Source organism: Echiichthys vipera, assembly GCF_963691815.1.
Source record: "Echiichthys vipera genome assembly, chromosome: 2".
Lineage (NCBI taxonomy): Eukaryota > Metazoa > Chordata > Actinopteri > Perciformes > Trachinidae > Echiichthys > Echiichthys vipera.
In genome coordinates, this window is record NC_139827.1 from 19014786 (window position 1) to 19030358 (window position 15573).

General features: G+C 40.0%; 1 protein-coding gene across 1 annotated transcript; it reads right to left on the reverse strand.

Moving 5' to 3' along the window:
- Positions 1-1073: 1073 nt before the first annotated feature.
- Positions 1074-15189, reverse strand: ncapg (non-SMC condensin I complex, subunit G). Its single transcript, XM_083924427.1, has 21 exons — positions 15077-15189; positions 13773-14012; positions 13180-13408; positions 12664-12809; positions 12414-12498; positions 9450-9642; positions 9209-9358; positions 7953-8093; positions 7292-7415; positions 7051-7140; positions 5397-5582; positions 5149-5259; positions 4405-4524; positions 4006-4239; positions 3711-3892; positions 3383-3548; positions 3010-3174; positions 1942-2065; positions 1633-1680; positions 1431-1500; positions 1074-1298 (listed from the first exon to the last, which is right to left on the reverse strand). The coding sequence occupies exons 1-21, from the start codon at positions 15182-15184 to the stop codon at positions 1172-1174; spliced, it is 3039 nt and encodes a 1012-aa protein (XP_083780553.1). The 5' UTR covers positions 15185-15189; the 3' UTR covers positions 1074-1171.
- Between the last annotated feature and the right edge of the window lie 384 nt (positions 15190-15573).

Genomic DNA, 15573 nt, shown 5'->3' on the forward strand with positions numbered 1-15573 from the left:
CTGTATGTTGGTGTTGGATCTTCTTCTTGCACTACTCCATCTGAGATTAATCCCACTACAGATTCCTCCCCCATATTTTGCACAACCCATGTCCCACTACCAAACCTACTGTAAAACTAGAGAATCTATTTGGTGCAATACAAACCCAGATGATTTATCAGTATGTAGTAATTATTTTATTGTTGACAGACGAATGGATGTACACAAGTACGTATGGCCTGGGATGTTACTTCAGGTCTTCCCATCCATGTAATGTGATCTTAAAGGATATTGCTATTCAAACTTTGTGCCCCCCCCCCCCCCCATCTGCTTTATTCCCCTCAATGAAGCATTAAAATAACAGATCCTTAATTGTTATAACATTTAATTGTTTTTATCGTAAATGTACTAGCATTATTTGCAGTTTAAATGCAGGTGGGAAATGTGATGCTGTTGAGTTTTCCCTAGAAGTCCTGTTTTTGCAGCGAGAGACGCCTACCTCCACTGGGGCTCAGCGAGGTCTACTGCTCTTGCTTATCAACCATGTAATAGATGAGGCCAGAGAGATGATCGGTTAACACTAATCTTGGGTCAGTATCATGTTAGAAGGCTGTAGGTCAAAACTTGTAGTGTGTACTGTGTGTCTGACTACCCTTGTATGTATGTCACTATGGTTGCCCTTTCAACGCGAGGGATGTGGGGTGGCCCAGTCTTGTTATCAGCTCTGTTGGAAGAACCTGGTGCTAAACATCTGTTGTATATTTCGTCATGTGTTTTTATACTGTCCATTACAGATGCAACAAAGAGGTGTCTGATTGGAACAATAAAGATTCTTTTGAAATAACCAGCGAGCAATATTATTTACTATTTATATATTGACCACTGGTCTGGTTTTCATGATAATGAGAAGAGACAAGTTTTATTGACATTTTTCACTTTAATGATTAAGATGACAAAACTTAAAACATACGAAAATAAGAGGCAAAGTGACAATATAAAGATGTGACCCCTTTGGTAAGGGCTCTATGTCAGAAGATACAGTTACATTTACTGGCTTCCTCTTTTGCTATAGAAGAGTAGGTAAATAGCTCCATTACAAACCTATTTGTGAAAATATATAATACCAGAGTCATTAAACAAGTTAAAAGTAACCAATTCACTTTTTTTTTTTGAAATGTTGATAACCTGGTTTTTACGACACATTGGCTTCCTGGTTGATGAGGGTGTTGAGGTCCAGCTTTGTCTTCTCTAGAGCTATAGTCTTGGCCCTCCGTGAAGGACGCACCACCGAAACTGGCTCTGGAACATTTTCTCCATCACTGTGGCCAAAACAAAAAGTAGCAGATGAATATCAGAATGTGATGGTATGAAATCATGCGTACATCATAGATATATGTAAGGGACGTCGTCTTGTTTCCATATGTGCTGACTGAGTTCAACTGAAAACTCACCTCTCTTCTGATGACTCTGCCCTCCTGCTCGGTTTTCTGCCCCCTTTGGCTGTGCAGACTTTCCTCTGACCTATGCACACAAACACTCAGGTTACTTCACAGTGCTGAGTCAACTCCTTGACTCAGGTATACAAGAGCTCTAAAAATATAATGGCATGATGAACAACTGCAGTTTCAGATGAGTATACAGAACCTGTGTTACCTCTTTTGCCTCTCTTGGCAGATTTAGATGAATCGTCTGGTGCCGCCTCTGTCGAGAGAGGCAGAAAATTCACATTTTTGCAGTTCCTGTGTGCAGCTGTATTCTTGCCTTGACAGACACTCAATGGGATGTACAGGCATTTTAATCCACTTAGCAAAATTCTGGTAATAAGACATAATCCTTTTACAGGAAGAGTCACAAACGTGTGGTTTAAATCTACTTAGGCACAGAGAAGGCTACATTTGTTAGGGATGCTCAATGGGATGTCAGGTTGTGTTTTCTACAGACTGTCACTGTGTGCATTCTTACCATCTGCATTGACATCCAACGGCTGTAGTGCACTGGCGCTGAGCAGCTCGGCCTGTTCTTTTGAGTCCACTAGCTGATAAATCATTTTCTCCAGAGCACGAAGACAAATGCGATCCTTCACCCCCTGAAGAAAATAAGTTTAGAAAGAGGAGAAATGAAACATCAAGCCTTTCAAGAGGCAGATATATAGATACATGAAACATGCTGTGTTCTTAGCCTCACTAGCAGCACCCTTGTCAACGCACAATCTGAGGCACCTGCGCAATCTGAGGTGCGTATGTACAGCAAGCTATGGCTACACCACTTTTAACAAACCACATAGGACCTGGTATTTCAAGTATAATGGACAAATTCAATTTTTATTTTCTTAACTGAAACAATACCTGGAGGTGAGAACCTTTGACGCCAGTTGGGCGGAAAAAAAGGTTGATGACAGCTCGTTCGGCGAGTAACTACATCCTGAATGGTAACATAATACGTTATCTAACTTAAATTCATCATTCGAAAAGTACTTCTGTCTTGGAGTTAACGTAGCACGTTATGTCATATCCATGAAGACGTTTATATTTAAGACAACTAATAGATGACTGAAACATAAAAGGGAGGTAGATTGAAAAAATAATAATAAATTGAGTAAATAAAATCAACATTTTATCAGATGTGTATATAGAAATTGAAACCAAAACTAATTTAATTAAAACTAGTTCAAAATAAAGTGTAATAAAATGGTAGAAAGGTAATTTTGTTGATTTTAAATGGGAATAAATACATCAAGACTGAAATGAGCCTAAATAAATGTGTATATGGATAGACCAAATCAAATTTCATTAAAACTGGCTCAAAATGTAATTTGAGTGTCCCTCATGACGTTAAGTCAGCATTTCTCACATACCGACCTTAGGCACATGCGCGCCTCAGATCATAAATTGACAAACCTAACCCAATTAGGCTAACATAGTACACATTAAAAACCTGCTTAACATCAGCATGTTAGCATTGATGTGTCAAAGTACAACCTGTACTTGCTACCTGCTGTAGACTCTTCTGTGTCACTGTGTCTGTATGTACCTGTACAAGCTCCTGCAGCAGGGTCTGCAGGTCTTTCCTCACGGTCTCATCTCTGCTGAGCTCCAGGTTGCTCAGAGTCTTGGCATAGAGACGCACCTCAGGGGCTGTTGGGTCCTTCAACATCTCCCCACACAAACGCACCGCCAAGTAGTCATGGACGCACACCTAAAGACAAATGCATTCAGGAAAATCAACTCACTCAAACGATAGTGACTCAAAGCTCTGCATGCTCTAATGTGAACTGAAGCATACAAGATAAAAAACTGCAGACTGTTACACCGTGTTGAAGTTTAATATGTATTTGAGCTTTTCAGCATATTGCCCTCAACCCACAGCCAATAGAAAGAAACCATAATAGACAGATGTTTCTTACCTCGGTGTTAGTTGAGGGCTTAATAAGTGCACTTGAACGGGTCAGCTCGACAAGTAGCTCGACCACATTGTTCATATCCACCTCAGCTAGTGGAGAGGTGGCTGGAGCATTCACCAGAGTCCGAACAGTCGGCAGGAAGCCCTCCTCCACGACCTCCTGGTGAGCCCTAATAAACACGAAGACACACTCCATATTTGTTTATTTTGCATAACTAATAACTTCACCAAGAAAAGTTGTCATACTAATAATAGGAAGGATTGGGAAAAAACAGGTGTAATAAACTAAATAACCACATGTCTCATTGCTTGTGTATGTGTGCATGTGTGACCTGCTCTCGCGGGCGTAGAGCTGGAAGAAGATGCCGAGGCAGTGCCGTAACCGGGTGTCGTCCTCAGTGACAGGATTGTACCACAACAATACCAGACGGGAGAACATCTTGGCACTAGAGATACGACCAGTGTACATTAGTTTGGCCAGGCCCTCTGCCGTCTCTGTACGCAGGTCAGACACCTGAAAATGTTGAACAGACACATCATTTAATAGAACAGTCTTTGGTTGTATACAAGAAAACTAAAACACATGCTCCTGTTTTTTTTAAGTAACCATTTCACCCTCAACCTCACCTCACTGTCCAGCAACTCTGAAAGCATCACAAGTATACTCTGTGCGGTGTCCTCTGGTACATCTCCCTTCTCCTCGGTCACTGATGCGTCTTCCTGTCTGTCTGGTGATTGGGTGTGCGGGGCTGTCTGAGTGGCAGCTGTTTCAGAGAGCAGCTGGAAGCCAAACAGCAGCAGCAGGTCGATGATCGCCCGCAGAGCACTGATACGGATCTTTACCTCGTCCAGCTGGGCAATCTAAAAACACACACAATTCAGTACTGGCAGTACGTAATTCATGTCTGCATTTTTGGTTTGCTTATTTTTTCCCTTTACACAGGTGGATATCTCCACAGTTTTCAATGTGATTTTTTTTTTTTTTTTGAGTGAAAGGATGTTGAAAGACAAAAGGTATAACATTACCTGCAGCAGCAGGACCATATGGGTTTTGGCCAGATCCTTGCTGTGCAGAGTACATGTTCCCAGACACACCACGGCCATGTTACGGACAGCAGGGTGAGCATTTGCTATACTGGGTAGGACCTGACAGAGATGGAGAAAATAGCAACATCAACCAACTTTACTTCACTCTATACCGCAATTTTTTCAAGCAAATAATTAAAGCAATTCAAAGGTTTCCTCAAGAGGCTTTTAAAAACCTGTAAAATAAATAACTTCAATTTTAACAAGATAAAAAGCTAAGCAACAACATAAGACATAAGATTTTTTTTTAACAGAAACTTTTTTAGAAATGGTTGCAGTCAGAGACGAGGTGGTCCAAAGTTAGCAGCATTGAAACAACATTGGATAATTTTACACTAGTATGCAGCTGATAGTCATAATATGCATCCATGTGTGTGTCTGTATAAAGATGAATTATATATGGTTTGGTGTACATAAACCAATTACCCTTACTGACAACTAAAAATATACATTTGAATGATAAATGCAGCATATTTCAACTTTGAGGTATGGTACTGAAAATTCATGCCGTCCAATCAGATGAGGGAACATAGACATGTCAATAAAAATATGGGTGAACCAAAACTATAGCAGGTAACCTGGTTCTGATACTCCTCATTTGTAAAGATCCAGTTGGAGCTCGTATTCTGTACATTAACTGTAACGCTGAAGTGAAAAATATGATAATGTGTGTAGTGTTCATACCAGTGAGGACATTAAGGCGCTTATAGTTGGACCAATTCGTGTCTTGATGCTCATCTGCTTCAGCAGTTCTGCGCACATTGTTAGACACCTCAGTAGAGTCTCCGGGTCATTCTGAAAAAGAAAACCAAAAGGCATCAATACCTTTCCTCACTTTAATCTGGATGGAAAGTTTCCTAAACTACACAGGGTAACTGATATTGAATGACATGTAAAGACACAGAGGCGGTGCTTCCTGTGTGGTCATGTACCTTCTCAGTGGGGATCTCCTTGTCGGTCAGCTGGTTGCTCTCGGTTTCCTGAATGATCTGGTTCCTGCGATTCTCGTACTCAGTGATAGAGTCCTTCAGCTCTGCAGCACGGCTGAAATCCTGGGCAGTGATGCAGTCCTCCAGGGTTTGTTTAGCCTCCAAGATAAGCACCTTCACCTCTGCTAGCTGGAGGGGAGGAGATGGGGACATAAACAGAAGAGGGGTGAGTCATTCCATGGCTGAAATACACTCCAGAGGTTGACTTGACTGTTGAGATGGGCAACTGCACCTCCATTTACAGGAATAACAACAACACTTGGGGCTCTGGGCCAGATGACAAACCTCTAGAGCCTACTTTGCCTTTACTGACTGAAGGAAGGAGAATGTAGGTGCACTGAAGGGATGGAAGTTATAAACCTGGGTAAAGACTGACTTCCTCTGCAGCCGTTTAGTCTTCAAGTAGGAATGTCAGTTTTGGTCAATTTTGATATTGAAAGTGAGACATCCATTAACCGGTAACTAACTAATTTAAAACTAAAATGTAACGTTAGCTTTACGTTGGTTAAAGTTGTCTAGTGGTCGGAGCTGCAGGGTTTCTGCCAGTGTATTGCAAGCTCGGTCCCCACCAGGTCTAAGCATCTGAAGCTTTTTAAAATGTATTTTTATGTTGTACAAGTAGCAGACCTCTTTAAAAAGTAACTGGTTCTGTGCATCGATTAAGTGGGCAGAAAACGAGCAAGCATTCATGTGACGGTGAGTATGTAGTCAAGCAGTGGGTGAATCATTTTTAAAAGACCCAAATTCCTGTGTCTTGATAGCAACCTGATTTAAGTGAATGGTTGGCCCCAAAGGTGGTGACAATTAAGGCACAGGCTCACTGGATTGACCTTAAAAGGTGGACCAGTTTATTTTAGTGACAGGCCGCTCCTCTGAAAGTTTGCTCAGCAACTATTACCTCTGACTGCTAGCCAAAGAAGCCGTTATCGGAGTGTGACCTTATATGCAAATTAACCTATAGACTGGCATGGGTAACCAGTGAAAAATATTCTCTGTGGTTCTGCTGACATATACGTAGATATAGACGTAACATTTCATACTTTCAGTGCTTGTTTAAAGATTGAGAATAAACTAAGTTGAGAGCAATCCCTCTGTGCCTATTTGTGTTCCTACTGTAGGAAACACTGAGTCTCACTGAGGTTAAATAGGGAAAACTACTGGACCTGGATACACCCGGCAAAGACCAGATTGGCATACATGATGTGTACCTTCCACCACACTTAAAACACGGTCTGCCTCCAAATACAAATCATGTGCCAGCTGGAGGCACAGAGGGATGCACAAACAGAAACAGAGGCAATTTATATAGAACACTAAAAACACAAAAAAAAAAAAGGATGGTTTGTTATCTCAATTTTATAATATGTAAACCTTTGATATATTTAGTTATTGGGTTCATTCATAATAAAGGAAACCTAAATATCTGTTTGTAGCAATCAGTCTTTCTGTAGCTTTGTAATAATTCAAACTAGAAGTGAACCAGTAAGAGGTGTTTCCAATCATCCAAGAAAAAGAAAAAAACACAGTAGGGTATTTTGAAAGGATGACTGAATCTAATTTGTTTCTGGGAGCTGTCAGTTGGCAGAGTGTTGCCCACCTGGATCTGCTGCCGGCGGCTCATGTTCTCATTCATTGGCTGACTGGCCTCCATGATGGGCTCCCTCACATCTGAGATGAGTTCTGCCATCTGTGTAATACAAAGCCAGATAATTTAGACATCAATCTCAATGGAAAATCAGTTTTATTTGGTGACATCTCAAACAAAAGACCATTAGTAGCGTAAGACACTGAATTTACAGCAGTGACAAGTCCAGATTTAAGTGTAAACTGTAACTTACAGTCTGTATGCGTCTGTGGTCATCAGAAATGAGGGTGAGGAGTTTCTCAGTGAGAAGGGAGACCAAGGAGGAGGGAGTCTGGGGAAGAGCCAACATCTCCTGCAGGACAGCCAACACACGCTTCCTACAAACAGACAATGTAACAAGTCTAACTATAAACACCTCAACAACAGACAATAATATTTGGCAAACTGGAAGAAATTAAGGAGATTGACGAGCAAAGCAAAACAGGCCTGGGCAAAAAAATAAGACACTATTTATGTCTATCCAGACTAAATGAACTCATGTTATGGATTTTAATACATCCTTCCCTCAACATCATCTTACCAGATATTTACTTTAACCAACTAATCAGCTTGCACTATAAAGAAGTCGATTACGATACCTGAGCTTTCAAAGCTTTCAGTGGATGAGTTTATTAGTCCATTATAGAACATTAATCAGCAACTATTTTAATTATAAATTTATCATTTCATCATTGTTCAATCCTCATTTAAAGCTGGCTTCTGTCCATCTTTCCCTCTGTCTCCCTCAGTACTTTCCCACTCCTTGCCTACTGGGTGATGTTCACGTGTGTGTTAAGGGGAATTTGTTAATGCCTCTTTCCCTCCATCAATATAGGTTAATCATTTTACCAACTCAACTCAGTTCTTCATCTTACCTGCCGCCCTCCTCATTGGTGTCCAGACATCCGATGAGATGGATGAGCTGCTGGGAGATGAACTCCTTGGTCATGACCAGCTCCAGCTGATTGAAGTCAGCCCGCTGTTCCTCTGACAGCAAAGGGACTGCCTTCAGATATCTGCAACAGGCAGAGCCAAGAGTCATAAAACACATATAATACAACAGCTCTTAGGGAGAGTCAGATGATGCTGTCTTCAGGTACCAGTACCGCAGTGGTACATCTCAGAAAAAATAGCAATAATAATAAATGTAATACTGCAACACTGTAGGTAACTAAACACTGCGCCAGCGCTACCTACAAGCCGCAGCTACACCCGCCATTTCAGCTATCAGCAAGCCACTGAGTGATCTATACCAACCTGCAACTGGTCAATTATTTAAAACATTCACATTAATGTTAAGTGTATTTTATGAGCAGATAAATGTGAAGCATGCCACTTAAAGTATTATCAAGTTTGATTAAGCAGCATTTCACACTACAGGCACTGAGCATTAACAGAAATTGTTGGCCTTGTTTTTCTGGGATTGTCCTTTTTTTATAAACGCCACGTCATGGATCATGGCAACTGTGTTAGGCATCTGCTGGAGCATCACAAAGAAATAACATTAACTAGTTAATATGGGTCCACAATTTTCATGTATGTCTTAAAACAGTAGTCAGGTGCCCATATGAACAACATGAAGTTTTTTTTGTAATAATTCCTCCTTTTCAAAGATCCAAAAGCACTTTCAATATAAGTGATGGGGACAATCAAAAATATATCAAAACTTTATCTGACTTTGATATGAGGCTTCGGTGGACTGAGTTAGACAAATCAAAGTAAATATCTTTTAAAGTCACAGCCTTTAGTTAGTCAGGAATCCGTCTTTGAGCCAGCTCATACTGTGTCTCCACTCTGAGCTGCTGGAGGAGCTGTAACAAAAAGAGGGAATTTGGTACAAAGGTTGTAACTTTGAAAGATAGCTACTTGATTTGTCTAAATTTTGTGGGTCATAAGTGATGATTGAGAGGGAATACTTTTGTATTAGTTTATATGTTGTTTTATTGCATAATACTTTATATTATACCTTTAACTTTTGATAAACTTTTAATAGTTTTGGACGAAGGACAGGATTTTTGAAAACGTGTGAAACCCTCTTCAACTTCAAGAATCAATCAATCTGTAGAGTATGTTGCTACTGATCTGGAGTGACAGCAAGAAAACAAATGTAATCCAGGTAAGATTCTCTTACTCGCAGAGGTAGTCGGCATAAGTGGCAGCATCTGGTAATACTTGCTCCAGCATTTCATCAGCATCGTCTCCTTTAGCTTTAATGAACTCACACAGAGCTCTCCAGTAAAGCACATTCTCACAAGACAGAGTCTCCACTGGGATCAGCTTCCTGTTGAAAACACACATAATCTCTGACTTCAGACAATTGATTTATTATGTGACAGGGTGTGAGAACCAGAGAGAAGGAGTTTGAAGTGTACCTGTTGTCGAGCTGTGCTCTGTTCTGAAGCAAATCTTCAGTCGATGTACTGTTGAAGATGGCTTTCAGTGTGTCCAGAGCTGTTTGGGCACAGTTTTCTACATCCAGCCTGTGGAGCAGGTCTATGAAGTTACCGTCCAGCCGAAGCATCCAGGACGGCAGGAGGCGAGTACAAACCACCTCCCTCACCGTTTCTACAACACACACACAGCCAGACATATTAAAATGGACACAATGGAATTTAGAGCTTTAACAATCATTTGATGGACAGAAAATGTATTCAAGATTAATAGCTGCAAGATTAACAGTTGCCAGATTGCAATTTGCAACCAGAAATTGGCAACCAATTTTTTCCCTTTGCCATCAGTATTAACCATTTTTTAACATATGAAATAGGGACAGCGAAACTCAAATTTTTTGTTTGAATATTTGTTGCATTAGTGATTTAAATATTGCTGTAACAGTCAGAACCAGAACCTGGCAACAGGATGTGCGTTACTTTAGTGCATGCAGGCATTTGTTTTAGAGACAGCGGTGAAGCAAATTACGTTGACTGCGGATGTGCAAAGTTGATACAACAGACAAAGAACCAGAACGAAAACTTTAATATCACATATAATTATTAGGCTGATATGTAGCTGCATAGTATTTTAACTACTCCAAATATAATTTGACTAAAAAGGGCAACCATATCTTCAGTTTCAGCAATCAAAGCCGATGCCTGGTTACCAGCCTGGCTACCACTTTTAAAAGTTAGTGTTGAACCCTGATTTGCTTTAGCCAGCCGTAAATTCCTTTTTGTATTACCCCAGTGTGACAATGTGCACTTCTCTCTGCTCTATCATTGTAAAAAAAAATAATAATAAATCTGAGTTTTGAACTGCTGGTTGGACAAAACAAAATATTTAAAGGCCTCAACACAGGCACTGAAAAGCATTTCTTCTTTCTTCATAATTGTTTGACATGTCATAGACTAAACAGTTAATACAATAAATGCACAGATAACTGACATAAAAATAATTTTTTTGCAGCTTTAATTGAAATATTTTGCTTTCTGAAAGTTCAAGTAGAGCCAGGCAATATGGTTAAAATCTTACATGCCAATAAATAAATATATATATATATATATATATTGCATCAAATAAATAGTAGATATGAAATAACCACATGGTAAACCCTACTTTTGCAAGGATCAGAACATCTCAATAGAAATCACATAGAAAAAATATAGCCTGTAAGAGACATTGGTTTAACGATTTATATTGTTTTATCGCCCAGCCCTAACCGCATGTACTTGTTTTGAGAAGTAATGCCACACATACACATTAGGGGTGGAACGGTTTATTGAAATGCCCTCTACTTGTCGTACATTAACAAATTAACATCTACTATTTCAGCATCAAAGCCCTCTACTTGTCTCCTAGACTCTATTCCAACTAGGTTACTTAAAGAAGTGTTACCTTTAGTTAGCACTCCTGTATTAGATATGATTAACAAGTCTTTATCAGCAGGTTATGTACCAGTCTTTTAAAGTAGCTGTAATTAAACCTCTTCTTAAAAAGCCCAGTCTTGATCCTGAGGTACAAGCCAACTATAGACCTATATCTAACCTTCCTTTTCTCTCTCATATCCTCGAGAAATGAGTCGCCTATCATCAATTTCCCCAACCGGGCAAGACAGGTGGCCGTCCTCCACAGAGCTGGGTCTGTCTGACGTTCCTGCCTGTAATAGGGAAGGTTTTGGGGGAATTGTTGGGTCTATGTTTATCATAAATAAGTCATAGAGTGTGGTCTTTACCTAGTTTGTAAAGTGTCCTGAGATAACTTTTGTTATGATTTGGCACTATAAATAAAATTGAATTGAAAAAATCTGTCCCGTTCGGTACGCATGTCATGGTTCGGTTTATGAGGTGCAACGTAGCGCAAGTCTTCATGACCGCTGTCCTCTCTCTTGTCCATCCCAGCGCTACGTCTCAGCGCATCAAATCCCAGCATGCTAGGAGACTTGCTCCCCGCGCTCCCTGTAGGCACACGGCCACAACGCTTCGCACGCCCTCGCTACGCAGGCTCATTCTACACTCTTCTTCGTAGGTTTCTGAATCCTTTTGGCAGCAGCTCGCTAAGCTCCGCTCTGTTGTTGTTCTCAATCGTTTCTGTCTGGTTAAATCTGTGGTTAAATCACCACATCAATGTCTCTTTCTACTCTGAAAAAAAGAAAAGTTGACTCAGAAAACCGTCAGGTAACCAGAGAAGTTTTTGTTTCTGTCTCTGTGAAGCCTGTGTTTACTCTGCAGCCATATCTGAGTGGAAAGAGGATACGTTGAGATGGCAATTTCATAAAAATCCTGCTACTCAGCATTTATGTTAGGTTACTTTTTGTCAGTCCAGTTTTTGATGAATAAACTAATGTTTCATATGTGCTTGAAAGCCTTGTAAAGTAACTAGTTACTAAAGTAATCAGATAAATGTAGTGCAGTAAAAAGTCGAATATTTCCACTGATTTGTAGTGGAGCAGAAGAATAAAGTAGCATGTAAATAAAATACTCATGTAAAGGACAAGAGCCTCAAACTTTACTTTAGTCCATTAATTGAGTGTAAACCTCTGGTTAACAGGATTGTTCCTTTAGCAAGGATTGTTTTTGACAAGCTTGTTGCACTTTGAGGCCTATGACTACTATTTACATTGATAAAATAAAGACAATATACTGTATGCACTCCTATGTCACTGTATTTCCGGTCTCATTATTTCAGTTTTTTTCATGATTGCATGACATTTCCTTAAGAATATCAGATTAAAAAATAATCTAATTATTAGGCTACAGATCTGATAAATGGTATTTTTAGAATCTAAAAGAAAAAAAAACAACCGAACCGGAAAACCGCGACCCCAAAACCACGATATGAACCGACAGTGGATTTTGTGAACCGTTCCACCCCTAATACACATGCACATAAATCATTATTACCTGAGGCGTCATGGAGTCCCTGCTGCAGTAGACTAACTCTCTGTGCGATAGTCAAAGCTTTAATGTGAACTTTGTCAGCCAGAACCTTAAGACAAAAAACAATGATAGAAAGTTTAAACCACAATTCACAATGGTTAACAAGAATGAGCGTAAAGTCAGATCAAGACAAAAACTTTAGCATGTTTTAGATGTACTTTTGCATGTGTGTGCATACATTTATACCGGATCATTTGATTGGATTTGTGACTACCTGGTAGGCTAGCTTGCGGACGTTCTCTTTGATGTCCCGGGTGCGTTTGAGTACTTTGGGGAGGGTGCGAGGGGACATTGCAATGCAGGAAAGAACTGCACGTCGCACCTCAGCATTAGTATCGTTTTCCAGAATCAACATGTACGCTGAACAGTGGTAAGAAACAGAGCATTAAACAGTTAGAGAGCCAATGACAATGAGAAAGATATAAAAACATGCATATCAAATCACACAAAACAAAAACTTCTTTTAAGAGTGGTGGTTAAAGAATAATAAGAATAAAAGGCCATGAAGTGAGCGGGGAACACCCACTCATATCGATGAAGGGTTATCAAAGAAATGTACTATAAGCGGCACATTTTACAGTCGAACACTGATAAACATGTCGTTCTAAAAGGACAAAAGCATTCAAAATCTAGTCGACAACTTGTGTAATTAGAATATTTTCTGCATTTTCTCGAGTGTGTTCTATCAAATCAAAAATAAAGTAGGTAGGGATAGAAAAAGCATCCACACCGTTGATGGTTGGACAGTCAGGATCCTTTGGCTGTTGTAGACGCGTCATGGCCAAAGCAGCCTGAATCCTCACATTTGGGAACTTGTCAGTGACACGGACCAGCATAGCTTGGTGGATGCGATCAAAAAGGTCGTCATCTATCTGGGCATTCTCTGCCATACTGCCCAGCAACTTGTTGATCAGCTGGCACACACGGAAACGCACCGCATGGCTACTGACTTTATGAGACTGAGAGAAAGGAAAGCAAAAAATGCAACGGTCCAATAGAGGATTGGGGCCGAAAAGAGTGGACACAAATCAAAGGAAGGAGGACAAGTGTGAAAGAGGAAAGGGGGGTTGCACACCAAAGGAAAGTGTAGATGTGACAAACAGATGTCCAACAGGAGGAGAGTGGAGACAGAAGGGACAGGACAAAAATCTGATTAAGAGACAGCAGACAAATAAATCACAAAGTCAGAAAGGTTATTGTTATCAATGTATGAAAAGTAGAGAGCATTAAAAAAAACTTTAAGGTTGCTACAAATGATAAACATCACACAAAGTCTTTCACAAAGTTGATCTCCAACAGTGTGCATGCACTCAATGTTTATACCTCCAACAGGAAGTTGAAGATGAAACTCAAAAATGGATGATCATCCTCAACATCTTCTTCCTCCTCCTCATCTTCCTGCTGCTGTTCTGCCTCCTCTGTTTTAGCTGGAGACTGGAAACTAGCGGCAAACCTCGCAACAAACTCCATGACATTTTCAACTGCAGGTTCACGCTTGTAGACAATCATTGCGTACTTCAGGTAGTGGACAAACTCCTCATGGAACAGTGTCTTGTCCTCAAGCTGGTTGAGGAGATGGAGGATGTAAGCAATAACAGGTGACAAGGGATTAAAAACCAGGAGATAGTCAATATGTGAAAACCAAATAATGAGTTTTGACAATATTCTTTCAAAACAGAAACGATAACCTAACAAAGCACCTGCCACTTCTTTTTATGAAGTTATATTTGGGGCTATTTATTTAAATCAATCCTTGCATCATACCGCATTTCTTATTCTTCTGTTTTTTTCCAATTTAGATTTTTTAAATCCTATTTATGTCTTTTCATATTGCCTTGTGTTTCTTATAGGCCTATACCATGTCTTAAAACAGGGGTGTCCAATCCTGCGCCTGGAGGGCCACTGTCCTGCATGTTTTAGGTTTCTCCTTGCTCTAACACACCTCAGTATAATGATTATCAAACCTGTGACAAGTTTCAGCAGCTTGATAACAACCACATCATTAGAATCAGGTGTTTTGGAGCAGAGAGAAACCTAAAACACGCAGGACAGTACCTCTCCATGGACTGGACACCTCTGTCTTAAAGTAATGTACTTTGAATTGCGCTGTGGTTGAAAGACACCCTTCTACTATAAATTATTTTGCATTTCCTTCTTCTTCTTCTTTTTAAACTTGAAGTGCATTTGTGCGTGAAGGACGAATTATGAACACTCACTCTAAATATTTGTGAGTGATCATGTTTTTTACATGTCAAAAACATTGTGATGGTGTCACTTTGGGCTCTGGCATTTCTCAATACATATATAGATAGTCTTTATATTCCAAACAATCAATCAATAATGGAGACAATCAGTAGATTAATCCATAATGAAAATTATAATTAGTCGCAACAACAAGCCACAGGGGACATGTTTCTGCATAGAGTACTTTAATATTTCTCACAAAGTACAATTTTCAACGCATGTCTTTTACTTTTGTTACAGTATTTTTTACGGTGTGGTATAAGAGTAGTATTTGTACTTAATTAAATAATCGGACTGCTTCCTTAAATAGTGGTAGGGAGTACAACAGCTTCACATAATATCACCACAACAGCTTCACATAATATCACCACAGCAGCACCCACCTTGTTGTAGCGGCTGTTTAGGCTCGCAACCAGCTTCGCCTTGTTATTGTGGCCCTTCTGCGCGCGCTGAAACGCCTCTTTTATGTCCATTTCATTGTCTGCAGTCATCTTTCCTTCACAGAAATCCAATTGAAAAGGCAGAATGGGTCAAACAGCCGCAATCTTTGCTCGCAGTAACGAATAAGTTACCTCCAGTAAGGTTTTAACCGTTTTAACTCTCATTAAATTTAGCTAAAAGCGCCACCTCGAGCCAACCGACTCCCACTGAAACAAGGGCAGGAAAAACAACGTAACCTAGCAATGTCGTACGGGATAAAATTCCCCTAGAGACACATAACATCACACTTTATCGGAACATTAAAGCGGATATTATATTATACGACGTAATTTAACTAATTCTGAATCATAGAAATACCTTCACGTCCGTTTTCTTCCCGCAATACTGCCGCTCAGGCTACCGCCTGTTTTTAAATTCAACTGTCGTATGTTCTCGCGAG

Coding starts and splice junctions, on each gene's coding strand:
- ncapg (XM_083924427.1), bottom strand. CDS start 15,184: ATGACTGCAGACAATGAAATGGACATAAAAGAGGCGTTTCAGCGCGCG. Junction 14,013..15,076: donor TAAACAGCCGCTACAACAAG/GTGGGTGCTGCT, acceptor CTCCTCAACCAG/CTTGAGGACAAGACACTGTT. Junction 9,359..9,449: donor AGAGCACAGCTCGACAACAG/GTACACTTCAAA, acceptor TGTTTTCAACAG/GAAGCTGATCCCAGTGGAGA.